The sequence below is a fragment of the Delphinus delphis genome, chromosome 10, assembly GCF_949987515.2.
Source record: "Delphinus delphis chromosome 10, mDelDel1.2, whole genome shotgun sequence".
NCBI classification, from domain to species: Eukaryota; Metazoa; Chordata; class Mammalia; order Artiodactyla; family Delphinidae; genus Delphinus; species Delphinus delphis.
The window spans coordinates 30,011,396-30,028,384 of NC_082692.2; the positions used below are offsets into that span (position 1 = coordinate 30,011,396).

The 16,989-nt window shown below is 39.8% G+C and overlaps 2 protein-coding genes across 2 annotated transcripts in view; one reads left to right on the forward strand and one right to left on the reverse strand.

Annotated features, from left to right (window-relative positions):
* Positions 1–22: 22 nt before the first annotated feature.
* ENPP4 (ectonucleotide pyrophosphatase/phosphodiesterase 4) lies at positions 23–13,836 on the reverse strand. Its single transcript, XM_060021720.1, has 4 exons — positions 13,614–13,836; positions 7,035–7,893; positions 5,650–5,820; positions 23–3,638 (listed from the first exon to the last, which is right to left on the reverse strand). The coding sequence occupies exons 2-4, from the start codon at positions 7,867–7,869 to the stop codon at positions 3,274–3,276; spliced, it is 1,371 nt and encodes a 456-aa protein (XP_059877703.1). The 5' UTR covers positions 7,870–7,893; positions 13,614–13,836; the 3' UTR covers positions 23–3,273.
* Positions 13,837–13,929: 93 nt separating this feature from the next.
* The window catches only part of CLIC5 (chloride intracellular channel 5), a 48,957-nt gene continuing 45,897 nt past the window's right edge, over positions 13,930–16,989 (forward strand). Inside the window, exon 1 of the mRNA XM_060021722.1 lies at positions 13,930–13,949. The gene's annotated coding sequence lies outside the window, so the exon portion shown is untranslated. The remainder of the gene's footprint in view (positions 13,950–16,989) is intronic.

The following is a 16,989-nucleotide window of genomic DNA, read 5'->3' on the forward strand; positions in this document are numbered from 1 at the left end:
TCTTTCCAGTGATGTCCTTATGTTGGATTGCATATTTATACACTGCTTTAAAAATCTGGTTAAATGTTGCAAACTGAATCCTGGTTTTAAAAAAATTGTAATGAATGCCTAGGTGGATTTTGCAGTATTACTAAGTCATGTCGACATCTATCACAGTATGTATATTTTGCGAGAAGGTGACAAATTAAAAAATCATCAATGACATCACATTGTATATTGAATGTGGTTAAAATGTTTTGGTAGATTTTATTCACATAAAATTTTTAAAATCATAACGAAGTCATAACTATGAATTCAAACAATATGGTCAAAATATATTTAACTTAAGGCACTACACACAAATTTCTTTAAAGCACACTCATGTCATTTATTTACATAGTATTTTAGGAATTTACAATACATACAGATTTCCCATCTCATCTTTGTCCTTCATTTGTAGCTTTATATACTCACAATGAAGTAAAAACCTCCAAATAAAAGGTATTAAATGCAATTATCCTTAAAGCTTACCAGATATGGGCAAGAGAAGGAAATACCCAAGAACAAGGCAGTTTTTTTTAATCCTTTAATGTTCCAAGTATCTTTCAATTCTTATACCAAGCTTACTGGAACAGTAACACAAAACCAGTGGTACAGAGCATTGAAATAATTCTTATTCTATTGCTGTTTACCAGAAAAACTTGCACATTAAGAATAGTAAATGTACTTATTCTAAATTCACTCACTGAATTAACAAACTTACTAAAAAGTTTTCCTATTACCTTTGAGTATTGTTGTCATAAACAGTTAAATCTTTCCTGGAGCCAAATACTTTCTACCACCCAGAAAACACAGAAGCATATTAGTCAATTATTTAACAAAATACACACCAAGTGAAAAAGGCTGGCTTTACTGAAATATTTTCTCAGTGTACTAGAGGAGTCATTGGCTTTAAGTGATCATTTTTAAATATACAACTGAATTAACATAAAGTTCAATATAATAATATATAAACGTCTCTTTGATTAAATACTCTTCTTGTCCCATCAACATATACAAAAAACATTTACAACTTTAATTCAAGTTAGTATTTTGAGAATGGAATAAAGAACAAGACAAATAATAGGTCTTTTGTTCAAAGGGCTGAGACACTGCTGGGGCATCCCTTCCTATTCCATCCTCCATAAAATCCACTCACAGGTTGCATGCTATGGACAGACTTCTGAAACTCGTAACTGCCAATCAAGCCAGTACAACCACTAAAGCTCACACCACTGCAAAGACCAAGCTCTCCTCAATTAGTATTTTAGACATTTCAAAAAAATGCTCACTGCTTTAAATATGACTGTTCTCCTGTCTTTTTTTTTTTTTAATGGAAATGGAAGTAGAAAGAAATTTTTCTATTATTTTGTTCAGATCAACGATTAACCTTTAGGATAACTTTTATGTGAGGCAAAAACATCAGAAATAAAATCTGTCAAAAAGCAAAATGAGTCCTGGTGGTTTTATTTATTTATCATGCTGTTCTTAATACAGTCACCTATGACTGCATGCATGGACTATTCATGCAGGGTGTAGAAATGCTTCTCAAGAACCCCAAGTACAATGGGTACCAAATACCGGGATCAGGAGATCAGCAGTGACCACAGGATGAATTACGTTTGACGACTGGCACCACTGTTCTTGACCACCACGGATAATCAGCATTTAAGTGGGCTGCATATTTACTGTAGATTATCTTTGTATCTGTAAAACAGTTCCCTAGTTTATTTGTCAAAACTTTAAAGATCGCACTAGTAATATTAACTGCTTGCCTCAGCTGCTGATGAATGGTTCTTGAACTCAATTTTTCCTCTAATAGATGGAATCTCGTCTGCCACAATTCAGTTTCTTCCTACTAATCATGATTGTTAGAAGGTACCACTTAGCAAAGCTAGGATAACAGTTATTCACAACAAATCCTTCGCTCTGAACAAGTATGTTTTAAAAGATATGAGCGGAGTGGTTATTTCTATGAACCAAATATGGGAGAAAAACGCAGAGGCAGCGTTCAGGCTACTGAAGGTTAACAGAGTCCTGAGAGTTTCTTCAGCCACTTAACGCATGATTCATGTAAAAGATCAGAAGATACTAAATTCCATTTTAAATTTAGCTGCGCTATAGCCTAAAAAGTAAGGCATAAAATTCCCAAAGGTAAACAGAAAAATCTCTTTTCCTCATTCTGACCCAATCAAAACCAGATTCGTATCAGGTCATACATTTCTCGGCAGCACCTGGAGACCTCTGGTTACAAAAAACAACATGAGAAAGTTAAAAATGGTAACAAAAATTAATGAATTTTTAAAAATTATGATTTTACCTTGTGAGTTAGAAGAAAGTACACGAAAGTGAAGTGCAATTATAACCTTTCCTGAGAGCTGGGTTCTATGGGGATGTGGGAGGCTGCTCCCAGGCCACTCACCTCCCACCACCTGCTGTAAGTCACACAAAGTGTACACACATACATGCAACACACTGGTACGTACATACACACAACTAAATAACTTACACAAAGGCATTGAGTACAAAGTGAGGAAAGCACGTGTCCCTATTTTCTTAGCCTCTTCTTAGCAATACTCTTCAAAAGGTTTAACTTTTGAGGCCTCAGTAGCTTAAGGGTCTTAACAAAGACACACTGGTGAAGAAGACTTAGGCTTTGTATCACGGGGTCTTTGCTTGTTTTTTATAATAGTTTTTCTTAAAATAATTTCTTCATATGCTAGATCTTTTCTGCCTGCTTGATCCATTTTAATTAACCATCACAGAGAATTTCCTACCTCAAGGGTTTACTTGGGATACAAACTCTATTAAAGGCACATATAAAAATATAGGAAAGTTTTCCTTCCTGATACACAAAATCCACACATTTTATAAAGATTTCTGTTGTATAATTTACAAATGTAAAAATTTATTCAAAAAGCATACCCACTAAATTTTTGCATATTTTCATCTATAGATGTGTCTAATCTTCGTTGCAAAAAAAAAAAAAAAGGGCAAAGGCAGTATTTTTCTTAAAAAAAACCTTTCTAGTTAGGGAAACAGTTGGTGTTAACTAATGATTTACTAGCAATGTTTTCTACGGTCAGAGTTTTTTGTATTAGCTAATGCCGCAAAACAAAACACAAGGAAAAACAAAATAATTGTAGCATGCTTGGTCTAAGATCTTTGTCTTTCAAAGTATACTTTTTCATAGTTGTAACACCATTCCTTGGGTGTGTCCTAATCACAGCCACTTTGTATAAACCCCAGCACATGTCACCCAATTAGAGGATCATCGTCATCATCTTGTAGCTGAAGTCGGGAAAATGGCCGGGGTCCAGAGAGTCTATTCTGCATGATTATGATGAGGCAGGTCAGAGTGGTTAAGACCAAGAGCGCACCGATAACAATTCCTATGGCTTCTGGGAGATTAATGCACCACTGGTCCACTAGCAAACACTTAGTGTGGCCGAAGGTTCCATTATTGGGATGTGGCTTTAATCCCAGGATGTGGCACATCATTGGGTAGATATCCACAATGTTAATGGTGCTGTGCTGGTAGCCTTTGTGAAATGCAGGACCGTGGGCAGCTAGAAATGGATTCATACTAGGCAAAGAATTATCGTAACCATGGTCACCTACTGGAAAAGAACAAGATGATGTCAGTAAATAAGAGCAGCTTTTCTACCACAAAATAACTTGCTTCTAGTGTAAATTCACTGCATTCTCGCCAGTGTCATTCCCATTAAAATTCTGATTAGTTGGGCCAAACAGGTGCCAGCAGCACAATTTTCTGTTTTCTTCAAGTCACAGCCACGTCCTCTATTCACACACACACCACCCCCACCTCTTCTCGATCCGTCATGACCTCAGGCTTTAAAACTCTCTCTCAGTCCCAGCCAGTGTCCAGCACTGTTTGCGCAAGCCCACTGCAAACAGCACCAGTGGTAAAAAGAGTGGGCGGCCTGAGGGTCCTGAGTAACTGGGGAGAGCAGAAGTGAGTAAAACCAGTGAGTGGCAAGGAAGTTAGCCTGAAGCCTGACCTACGTCAGCTGCTCCTGGACAAGACATAGGATGTGGAATACACCACTGGTCTACTGACAGCTGATGGACACCTCAGCATCTGGAGGGCCAGGGGACGGAGCACGTTACGGAAGGGATTCTTGCCTTGAATGTGACGTCTAACCTGGTGACTCCAACTTGTAACTCTAGTAAAAGTCTAACTCAAAGAAAAACCTGATGGTCCCTGATATCATTCCAATACCAGATTCTCAAGCTTTTGCTTTATTTTTTAAAATATTGCCTTTTAATGCAGACCAGTTACATTTAATAAGCTCCTACTTCCATAGGAAGTGCAGGTGACTAAGTGATGAGTGGATCAGTGTTACATATTCTTTAATTGTATGTTTGAAATATTTCATAAGAAAAACAACCCACGTGACCAATACAATAAAAAGCACAATATAACATTATATATAGGTATTATGATTTCAGTAATATAAATGTATATGATTATAATGTGAATAATATAAACCATATGATTTAATAATAAAAATATGCATTTGTATGTCACAGAGAAAAAGATGAGAAGGAGGAAAACACCCACAATTAACATCTGGCTGTGCTTCTGTATCGAAGGATCATGGACAGTTTTTGTTCTCTTTTCTGAACTTTTCTGTATTTTCCAAGTTTTCAATAATTAGGATACAACGTAAGTATCAATAATGTATCAACTCTAATGGCCCTCAGTCTCGTCCTTGCCTGATGCGTCTGAACTGCTATGGATCAGGGATCTGCAGACTACAGCACCTGGCCAAATTTAGCCCTCCGCCTGTTTCTGTAAAGGAAGCTTCATTGGAACAGCCCATGTCAGTTTGTTTATGTATTGCCTGTGGCTGCCTTCCCACTATAAAGGTAGGATTGAGTAGTTGAGACAGAGACCAGCTGTCCCACAAAGCCTAAAATATTTACTATTTGGCTTTTTACAGAAAAATTTTCTGACCCCTGCTATGGTTTACAAAATCAGATTTTTGAAAAATGTACTTGAATTGAATTTTCCTTATGGGTAAAAAGCTGTAATTCTCCCCTATACATTTCTTCAGTTTGAGGAGAGATTTTGATCCATCTGTTTTGTTTACTTGGTCGATTTTTGTTTGCATACTTTCTGGTTCTTGCCCAGTGTTCTAACTAGCTGTAGCACTCAGGTAAACAATTTCATCACTGGGGAAAGACTTAAGGTTACTTGGACAAATTTTTTTAACACAAAAAAAGAAAAAAGGATTTGAACTAGCTAATCTCTCCCCCTTCACTTTGTTTCTTGACTTCTCTTTTATTTTCTTTGTTTCTTTACTACTCTCTTATTTTTACAAATCAAGAGAACCAGCCTTGAAAGTTACTGACAGTAACTGAAGTTTTTGTAAAAAAGTAAAACTACTCCTTCACCCTTAAGATCACCCAACCTTCTAATCTAAGGATGAAACTGTGGTTTCTAAAAATGGCTCTCAGATGAAAACCTGAGAATCACCTAGTTGAAAATCAAACTAATTATACTGTGTGAACATCTCTAAATCAATGTATCCTGTTAATGGAACAATGTCCCGATGTGTGATTTATCCCTAGGATTCAAAAGAAAAATTCTAAATAAATACTTACATTTTAGTGATGATTTATTTAGCACAATTGTCCAGCCTTCATCAGCAATCAAAATAATAGGTTGAATTCGATCATTATGTTGGTAATGAAACCTGGCAGGAATGTCTTCTTTGAGATAAACATTCATGTGAGGGTCACAGACTTTCAATTTGTTATAAACCTTTGTTCTGTCTGGAAGAAAAGGAAACAGCAAAGGAAAAAGTCATGTTGACTGATAAGGAAAAAATATTTCTAACTAGAATAACTGGAAATAAGTCCTGAACAATGTTATCTATTAAAGCCCTTTAATCATTAAAAAAACAGAATAATAATGCTGTAACAGTGTTGGGGACACACACACACACACACACACACACACACACACACACACCTTTCCAAGCATTCACGTATCTCTCTTCATTTTGTGATTATCCCTGGTGGACTTTTATACAAAGAGGACAAATTTCACATCTAGCTTCCTAAGTAAATATAAACTAATTACATATTACTGCTAACTACTAATTCTAAGATTGGTAGACGAAAGGTATATCTCACACAAAAGTCCAAGATGTTTTTTAAGGATAAAAATTTCCTTTTTCCATTAGTGTGAATAAGTAAGAAATATATCAACAAAGACCTACTGTATAGCACAGGGAACTATATTCAATATCTTATAATAACCTATAATGGAAAAGAATCTGAAAAAGAATATATATATATATATGTGTGTGTGTGTGTGTGTGTGTAAAACTGCATTTCGTTGCTGTACACCAGAAACCTTATAAATCAACTATACTTCAATAAAAAAATAAAAATTAAAAAAAAGAAATACATCAAAAAGCAAGGAGGGACTTCCCTGGTGGCACAGTGGTTGGGAATCTGCCTGCCAATGCGGGGGACACGGATTTGGAGCCCTGGTCTGGGAAGATCTCACATGCCGCGGAGCAACTGAGCCTGTGCGCCACAACTACTGAGCCTGCGCTCTAGAGCCCGCAAGCCACAACTACTGAGCCCGCGTGCCACAACTACTGAGTCCATGTGCCTAGAGCCCGTGCTCTGCAACAAGAGAAGCCACCGCAATGAGAAGCCTGCATGCTGCAATGAAGAGTAGCCCCTGCTCGCTGCAACTAGAGAAAGCCTGCATGCAGCAACGAAGACCCAACGCAGCCAAAAATAAATTAATTAACTTAAAGAAAAAAAAGCAAAGAAATAATCCCTTTGAACCTAAACCTTAAGCTAATTGCCTAAAAACTTATACATCAGGGGGAAAACATAATCCCGCTCTGAGTGAGTATAGGAGTGTATGGCTGTGAACTACAAAACGTCTGAGCTTCGTTCTTTTACAAAACCCTTCCTCCTCAATCAACCGCCCCATTCAAATATTCCTTGGCTAAAAGTTTACTTACTTATTTTGGGAAGTATTGCAGCAACGGGGGTCAAGTCTACAAGAGTGTAGTCTGAGGGGTCGATGCAGCGATCCAAGTTTATCAGCTTGTCCTCAGAACACTGGGTCATCCCATGATCACTTGTAATGATCACATTAAGATCTTCCCACAGTCCTAACACCTTGAGTTTGTGAACTAGCTCACCGATATGGTCATCTATTTCTTTCAACACTCGGCGCATGTTTTCTTTATCTTCAGGGCCATATTTGTGGCCACTTGCGTCTGGCTCTTCCCAATAGAGTGTTGCAAAGGTGACAGGTGGGTTCGAATTGCTCAGCCACGTGGAGACGTTACTGAGTCTCTCCTCAAATGACACTGAGGGGCTGTAATTCATGAAATAGGAAGGTGTGGTATTGTGAATGGGCACGTCGGTACCAGGCCACATAGCAGCAGCACTTGATCTGTTTTCCTGAAGCTGGTTGGTCACCCAAATAGGGACTGCCTCATTCCACCAAAAAGGATCCTTGTCATTACTGTCAGAAAAATGTTTCTTTGTGATGACATCATACATGGAATTAGCCACAATGCCATGGCTTTCTTCATACAGGCCTGTCACGATGCTGTAGTGGTTTGGAAATGTTTTTGTGATAAAGGCATTTTTAACCTGCTCTACCAAGACACCTTCTTTGATAAAATTCTGGAGATGAGGAAATTCATAGTTGTGTAGATAGTCAGCTCTGAAGCCATCAAAGGATACCAGTAGTAACTTGGGTGGCAAAGTACAGGAAGAGTTCCCTCTACAACCAGTTATAAGTCCAGAAAACAAACATATCAGCAATAACTTCATAGTGAACATGCTGAAGGAGGGCAGTCAGGGTTCCTAAAATATAAAAACACAATTCATAAGTAATGCTATTTGAGTTGGATTAGGTTTCAGAAGTTTAGTCATCGGGAGAAGAAAACCAACATTTATAAACTTTTTATACACCAGCTTTACCTACATCAACTTGAAAATTAAATAATGTCACTTACTGAAAGATAACTGAATAAAGATAAAGTGGGAAAAAATAAAAATTGCCTTTACTTGTCCAGTTGTATGTCCTGCCCCCTTTTTCATGCTCTGAAGGGGATATGGGTCGTTCTTGTGCCCCATACCAATGGGCTGCCTTGTTTGTTTGCAGCAGCAGAAGTTATTCTAAAGGTTTAATAAGAACAAACGAAGAAACAAAAACAACCCTTTTGCACAAAACAGAAATAACGCCAAGCTTTCAGAGGCTCCAGGGAGGGCGATTATTTTTCTAGTTTCATGACTAGTACCCTATAGTTCCTTTCAATCCACAGAAATAGGGGGTGGAAACTCTACCATACTGGCTCATCATCAGTTCCTGTTGAAAAATACTGGCATGAAAAAGGGGAGTAAGTAATAAATACTACGTGAGGAAAAGGTCCCACCTCAATCTGAACCTGCCCGATATTCACAGGAGGCTGACAGACAAAGCCTACAGGAACTTGGATGTCACGGTAGTTTCTGAGGAAATGCAACAGCTGTTGAAATGCATTTCATCACCACATCCCTTTTAAACTTCCTTTTTACTGTCAAAGACGTACAGTTGGCCCTCCATATCCACGGGTTTTACATCCGTGGATTCAACCAACCGCGGATGGAAAATCCAGAAGGCTGACTGTATTCGTGTACTATTGCCACTTTATATAAGAGACTTGAGCACCTGCAGCTTTTGGTATCTGCTGGGGCTCCTGGAACCGATCTCCCTGCGGATAATGAGGGGCCACTGTAACTATCCTGCCTACCACCCTAGGCTCAGAGCGCTCCCTGATTTTTTGGTTCTTTTTTTAACAATCTACTGATTACAAAAAAACAGATTTCCCCAAACAAATCTCCCTACCTTCAGACTCTATCTTCTTTGGTTCCTAAGCAAATAGGAGATGTCATTTAGGTAGAGTGAGTCTCCGCTGCTGCCGTACTTCTTTTTTCATTATTTTTTAATTTTTTTGCCACGCCAAGAGGCCTATGGGATCTTAGTCCCGTGACCAGGGATTGAACCTGTGCCCTCTGCATTGGAAGTGCAGAGTCTTAACCACTGGACCGCCAGGTAAGTCCCCTGCCACACTTCTTCAAGTCCCCAGGGCCTCCTGTCCAGAGCCCTTCCATCTCTTAACTGACCTTCCTACCTTGATCACCGTCCCCTTATTCACCCAACATCCGCTCCCAACTTAACCTTCCCAGGAATAGCCCTGTCCATGACATTTCCTTGATAAAATCAGTATTCAAAGTCCCCCAGCCTATACAGAAACACCTCTGCCTGGCATTCAAGTCCCTCCATTATCCAGGCACAACTCACGTGCAAATTACTATGAAACAGTTACAGAAATCATGGTCAACCTTAATTCCCTTTTACCACACATTGCTGTCACAGTCTGTCTGAGATGTATTACAGAGACAATAATCGTTTATCTAGGTGACCTATAGGTGACCTATAACAGCTCTTCAGTAATAATTTGTGTTTCCAAACCTCTTAAAGTTACTTTCTACACATGAAATCTTTGCCCAAATACTCTCTTAGGTCAATAAAAAAAAAAATCATTCAATAAATAATATAACTGAAGTCTATAACACCAAAATTTATGTATGTGCCATTTATCAGAGGACAAGGGCTTTATACTTGTCAAACATAAAATACTCAAAATAGGGGCATAAATAATCAAAACAACGAATGTGGCTGTCATCTTGGAAGAACAAAGACGAGCTTGAATGAACTCTGTTCTACAACACCACAATTTCTTGTAATGCTGCGCTTGAGACCCATACATCATAAAGCATTGTTTTTAAAACTAAGCCCTTTGAGGAATCATGTCACAGTATGTCTAAAACTTTTCCAACGGAGTTCCTCTAAGAGCAGAGGGGTGCCGAGACAACTGTATATCCACGTGCAAAAGAATGAATTTGGACCCCTCAGCTCATACCATGTACAAAAATAAACTCAAAATGACCAAGATTAAGAGCTAAAACTATAAAACTCTTAGCAGAAAATATAGGAATAAGTCTTCATGACCTTGAGTTAGGCAAAGCCTTCTAAGATACAGCATCAAAAGCACAAGTGACGAAAATCATAAATAAATAAATTGGACTTCACCAAAATTGAAAGCTTTTCCATTTCAAAGGATATAATAGAGAGAACAGAAAACCCACAGAACGGGAGACAATATTTGCAAATCATATATCTGGTAAAGGATTTATATCTAGAATATATAAAGAACTGTAACAACTCTAAAAGTTAAATAATCCAATTAAAAAATGAGCAAAGGATCTGAAAAGATATTTCTCCAGATATAGAGATGGCAAATAAGCACATGAAATTATGTTCAACATCATTAGTCATCAGGGAAATGCAAATCAAAACCACAATGAGATACCCCTTCACACCCACTAGGATGGATATAATAAAAAAGATAATAACAAGTGTTGGCAAGGATGTAGAGAAACTAGAACTTTTATACACTGCTGGTGAGAATGAAAATGGTACAGGCACTTGGAAAACATTCTGGTAGTTCTTCAAAAGTTTAAACAGAGTTACCGTACGACCCAGAAAATCTACTAGTAGGCATATGCCTCAGAGAAATTAAAACACAAGTCAATGATAAAACTTGTACACAAATGATCACAGCAGCATTATCTGTAAGAGCCATGAAGTGGAAACATCTCAAATGTCCGTAAGTGATAAATGGATAAGATGTGGTATATCCATACAATGGAATATTGTTTGGCAATAAAAAGGAACGAAGTGCAATATATGTTATTGCTTGGATAAACCTTTGAAACATTGTGCTAAGTAAAAAAAAAGGCAGTCACAAAAGATCACTTATTGTATGATTCTATTTAGATGAAATGCCTAGATAGGCAAATCTATAGAGATGGAAAGTATATTAGATTTGTCTGGAGCAAGGGGTTGAGGAGAAATGAGGAGTAAATGCTCATGGGTACCAGGTTTCTTTTTGGGGTGATGAAAATGTTCTCAAATTGACTGTGGTAATGGTTGCACAATTCGTAAAAATGTACACTTTAAATGAGTAAACTAGACAGTATGTGGATTTTACCTCAATAAAACCATTATATTAAAAAAAAAGAGTAGAGAGAAATGAAATTGTAATCTTAAAAGCATCTGGATTGTCCTGCCACAAAACAGGAAACATCTCTGATGTTTCATCTTACCTCAAAAATTATGTGAAATGTGTACTCGACACCACAGACCTGAGTTTTTTAACGTGAATGTGTTTCACCTCATTTCCCATGTGCAAAACAATAAAACAAAAACCTGTGTCCGCCCCTCTCTCACACAAAATACATACAAATCAAAATCTTTCTTCCCCAAATCTTGAGTGAATAGGAGGGTCAAGGCACATGTGCTGTTTACCCTGTGGTTCACTAACCCCTAGCACACTGCTGGATTCTTGCCTCCAGACTTAGAAGCACAGACAAAGTGGAAAGATTAGAGGCTCTGAAATCAGAAGGATCCCAGAACTCGAGCCCACATTTAGTAGACGGGCAACTGTGGGCAGATCTACCAGCTTCAGTTTCTGTGTTTGTAAAATGCGGATACATAAAGTGTTAAACAATATAGGCCCTCAAATTTAGTCTCTTTTTTATCCACAGTTACAAAGCTGTTATGTTAGGAAAAAAGTCTGTACCGTGACAGGCGGAATGATACCACTGTGAAACTATAAAGTAGATAGAAATAATTTAGGCTAACCTCTTCTTTTTACACAGGATGAAGATGAAGTCCCTGGATTGGCCAAACTCAGGAAGCAATTCGTAGCCTTACTGTCTGTACTCTTACGAATTTCAGGTCCTTAACAAGTTTATAAATCTAGTAACAGCGAGTTGACAAGTCTGGTTTTAATCTCCAAACTATGAACGGGACTTTTCCTGCTTTCATTAATGGTGCCTGTATCTATGTCTACTGCATTCTGTTTCATCCCAACAGGAGTGTTAAGCTATAAACAAAACACCAGTGAGAAGTTCTCAAGTATTTCCAAGGAATAAAAAAATCACTAATTGCTATATTACAAAGCACCGGGAGAAATTCTGTAATTTTTCAAACCAAAAAGATATCGAAGGGAAGGAAAAAAAGCAGAGTCACCGGAACTACACCCAGATAATCCCAACCGAAGTTGTGTGTAGTTTTCTTCAATTCAGGGGCCAAAACACACTCTCCCTCATCTGGGATGACTTTCTTACTTGGATGAAATGTATCTCGGGCAATTCTCACTGGCATTCTTAGCTGAAATTGGGGGAGTGTGATAGTCAAAGGATATGATGAAAGCTATTTGCCGCCATTAGCATGCCATCTGCTCTGTAATACAAAAGCCTTATTCTAAACACTTCACAAATACTATTTATAATGAAACTCTTACACAGCTTTAAAATAAAATAAAAATAAAATAGCATTGTCTATTCACATAGATAACATTGGTGGTTTTCCCTAGATTATTATTAATTTTCTTGATATTCTAAAGAAAAACTAAAACTACTCTCTGAAAGACTCTTAACAACTCTAGGATTCTAAAGTATTCTTCAATTTTCCAGCACATACAAACTTTTCCGGCATCTTCAAAACAGCTATACTTAATCTTACTTTCTACATATATTATTTCTTTCTACAAAATAACTCCTTGTGTACTTCTTCTGTGTTCATCAAATTTCTCCCAAATTATATTTTGTAGCTGATTTAAAAGCAAGGAGGAGATATTTATATTTTATATATTTTAGTTATAAAATATCTCCTCCCTGCTTTTAAATTCTTTTAATTTCCTTAAAATAGCTTGGAACAACCTCTGGAAAAAAGGAAGAAAGAAAAGAAAACCGGAATATTAAAAGGAGCAGTTGACTTTCTATAGTACTGGCAAGGTTTCCAGCTTGGGTCCACCAGATGGCCTGGTGGTTAAAGAAGAAACCCTAGTGGAGTCAAGGCTGGAATAAACCTGAATCTGTTCGTGGTCACTAGCTGTGCTTCACGTCTCTGAGCAGGACTTTCCCCATCTGTATAATGGGACGCTGTGATCTCACAGGGTTGCAGTGCCCAGAAAAGGAAGCGTTATTTGTAAAATGCTTAACACAGTGCCCGGCCGATAAAAAGCACTTCAGTGTTACCTTTCTTGTTAGGTTTTCTAGGAAATTCGTTTTTAAATTTGGCTGTGTCACTCCCATCAACTCTAATCGAATACTCAGGCGGAGGTAGGTCGATCGATACCTTGGACCGCGTTCCTGTAAAATCAAACGCCCGCCCCCTCGGCTTCCACCTCTGTCCCGCCACCGCTCCCCGCCTCCACCCCATACCCCACCGTCCGCCCAGGCCGCGCCTACCTGCTCAGTTTCCTTTCCTCTTCCCACCCCGCCCTCGGCCGCCCCCAGCCAGGTACCTCCCGGCCGCTCCGGGGTCCCTCGCGGCTGTCCGCTAGGGGGATGTGTGTGTGTGTGTATCAAGGGTAGGGGATCTCACCACCTCTATTTTCAAAGCCCCTAGTGGACGGGGGAGGGGGTGGCATTTCCCTCCGGAACGCCGGGCGCGCTAGGCTCACACTCACCCGCTGCCGCCGCTTCTCTGCAGCACGCGGACCCGGCGCGCGCGGAACCCGGCGCTCCTGGGTCTTGGGAGCGACGGAGACCTGAAGGCGCAGGAGCCAGACCGAGCTCTTCCTGAGGCGCCTGCGCACTAACGGGCGCCCCTGTTAACAGCCCCTTCCTCCCTGAGATTCGCGCTACCCGAGGCGCTCCGAGGGTGCTCGGCTGCCCCGCGCGCGACTGCGGAACAGTTTTACAGCTCGTGGGGACTCAGCGGGCGACGGAGTGTGACACATGTCCTCGGATTGGACACCTCAGCCGCCGTCGATGTAACTCCCTTTCCGATTGGTTGGATTCAGGTACAACCTGGAGACAGAGGCCTTGGGGGGGTCGAGTTGGATCTAGTAGGAGAGGTTAGTTCCACTCTCCTGCCACGCCCCATCTTCTAGCGTCCCAGGGCTGGTTGCCCTTCAGGGGACCTGAAACACAGCGAGTCCCTGAAAGGGCACCTGGATATTGTCAGCCTCAGGCTTACTGCCATTCTCCGTTCGCCCCTAGTTAACATGCACCTGGCGGTAAGGTGTCTGCCGGAAAAACGACTTTGGCAGCCCCAGGGCCCAGCACGAGCAGCTTTAGCCAGTTCCAGTTAGTTGGGAAAAATACAGTGTGGCTCTACCAAAGCAGTATGTGTCCGTGTTGCTGGAGAAGTGATCACCGTATTACATGCGAATTGAGTACTAGGCAGTTTATGAGTAAGGTTGCAAGAAATACAGAAACACGGTCCTTGCAGTAGGGAACTAGGAATGGCTACCAGCTGAGAAATGGGCGTTTCTTTTTAACACGCGTGTGGGTGTGGAGCTTTAGTGTAGAGCCATTACCAAGACCCCAGAGTCTGGAAGCAGCTGCAGAGACAATCTGGGGCTGGATATTTTCTGTCGATTATTAGTTTGTACCTTCAGAAGTTAATTCCAGTTTCAAAGCTCAAGGCTGGCCTATGCACTGGTGAATTGGGGCATCTCAGATCCGTCCGTGGGCTGCCAGAGCTGGAAGGAGTGGCAGAGGCCACGCTGTCCAGTCCCTGCGATCTGCCAGACCTGAGTTTGAATCCTCACTCAGCAGCTGAGCAATCCTGGGCCAGTATCTCTGCCTGTTTGAGCCTCCATGCCCTCATCTGCAAAACAGGCCCCCTTACAGTACTAGCCTCTTCGGGTTATTATCAAAAAATGAGATAAAACAGTAAAGTACTCAGCACACGTGCTAAGTGTCAGTGATTGTTATTGCTATGCCCAGAAAAATGTTCCTCGACGTGAACAATGGTCAGGGGAAAGCTGAGCTCTGGGGGAAATTACATGACATAAAACTGAGTTAAATTTAAACGTCCTGGCATTTGGGGCGTAAGATTATGCATGTCCCGTTTGTTCATTCACTGGGTACAAGACTGCTTAAAGAGTAGACAGAAACTGGCTGCCGTATACGTCAGGGGGTGATGGAGACAGCTGCTGTATGGGCATCAGGAGAGAAGGGCTCCCTTCAGTCACTGTCCCTGCCCCTGCCCATGTGACTGGGTCAGATCAGGGAGTCCTATGCAGCCTGGTCTCCTCTGTAAGATAACGTGGTCAAGAACAGAGGGACAGAATGATTCATAAGGATCTTTTTGTCCCAAGCATCTGTTATCCTACAAATATTTACTATGTCAACCACAAATGAAAATCTATTTCAGATGCTTAAATAATAAGGATATTTCTCATCTCACAAAACAGGAAGTCCAGAGGTAGGGCAGGCTTCAGAACTGGTTGAATTAGCAGCTCAACAATGTCACCGTGTCCTGAGTTCTTTCTAACTCCTCATGGAGCTATTAACAGAACTGGCTTCTGGTTCCTCTAGTGGTAAAGATAACAGTAGCAGCAGGGATCATATGATTCATTTTTCACTTCCTCTGGGCAATGGACGTGACTTCTTAGTTTTTTTGTTTTTTGTGTTTGGCTCCAGCAACTATCTCCTTCAGTCACTCTACAATTGTGTCATATGCCCAAACCTAAGCCAGCATATGAAATTCAGCAGACCAATTCAGTCTGCACTTCGAGCTGAGTTCTCTTTACCAAACTGCACTTCTTCTGTCAATGGAAGTGAGGTGTAGTGGGTGCTGGGAAGGCCACCAGAGAGTCCACTATAGGGTCATTGGAAGCATTTAATGATAATAAAAGAAAACATAACAGTAACAAATTCTCCATTTCCAGTGTGATTTTTCTGATATGTTCCTTTATATAGAGAGACAAAATAATAATGTTCATTTATAATTTTCTTTCAGCTCAGCTTTTGAAAAAGGAATTTCATATAAATCTTAGAAATAGGGATGAAATTTAAGCCCATTTTTGTGTTGGAGATTGAAATGAACTAGGAGCTATAGTCTAAATACGTCATGTACAAATGAATGTGGTGCCCCAGAGAGAACCGACTTGGCTAGATTCACACAAACTAATTACAACTAGAGTCTTTGCCTCCATGGCCAATGTCAAGTTTGGAAGCAGCATGTTAGAGGGAGTATCTTTTCCCCCCCATTAAGTAGACTCAAGACTTAGCATGTATTCATTAGTGTAAAGTATTTAAAATGTTTTATCCTGTTTTCAAAGTCAACGGCATAGCTCTTCATGCAGTTATTTTTCTTTTAAACTCCTAATTGGGACGCATCACTCATTGTTGGCAGGAATGGGTCAGAAGCTAGAAATTACAGGAAAAAAGTTTCACAAGAAAAGTCACACCCTGCCCCAAGAAAAACAATTCCTGTCCACTGCTCAGTCTGGTTTAATGACAAAACTGAAACCAGTGAATCAAATTTCAAGTTGCAAGGAATGTATTTTAAGTTTCACTTTTTAATATATATTAGATGTTACTGTGAAGAAAACATAATAGAGGTTTTCTTTTAAATATGATGGGGAAAGGACCTTAGGAATCATAGTACTTTAATAATTTTGAAAGTTTAACACAAACTCTGCATCCACCCCATTTTCAGCAAGATTGCATTTCAATAATCTCAATCAAATAAGACCATAAACTATTTTAAATGCTCATGTTAAAAGTGATCCTGTATTATCCATCATGAACTACTTAGTGTTAGACATTCTTCCCTCTACAGGAATTTTTTAAAGTATTTAATAAAGTTGTGCAAGAAATAGGAGAAATTCTTTTGAGGCCCTCCTATGTGGAAGGCAGTGTGCTAAATTTTAGGAAAGATGCAAAAATAAGTAAGATTCAATCACTGTCCTCAAGGTACCTCTAATCCAGAAAGGCACATGGAGAAGATATTACTTTGTTTCTTGGCCTTCCCAGAATCCATTTCCCCTTCTGGGTGTTCCTCCAGAAAACCATCCCACCTTCACTCCTAGTTGTGAGAGTCTTTCG

Coding starts and splice junctions, on each gene's coding strand:
- ENPP4 (XM_060021720.1), bottom strand. CDS start 7,869: ATGTTCACTATGAAGTTATTGCTGATATGTTTGTTTTCTGGACTTATA. Junction 5,821..7,034: donor TGCAATACTTCCCAAAATAA/GTAAGTAAACTT, acceptor CTTTTCTTCCAG/ACAGAACAAAGGTTTATAAC. Junction 3,639..5,649: donor AAATAAATCATCACTAAAAT/GTAAGTATTTAT, acceptor GTTCTTTTCCAG/TAGGTGACCATGGTTACGAT.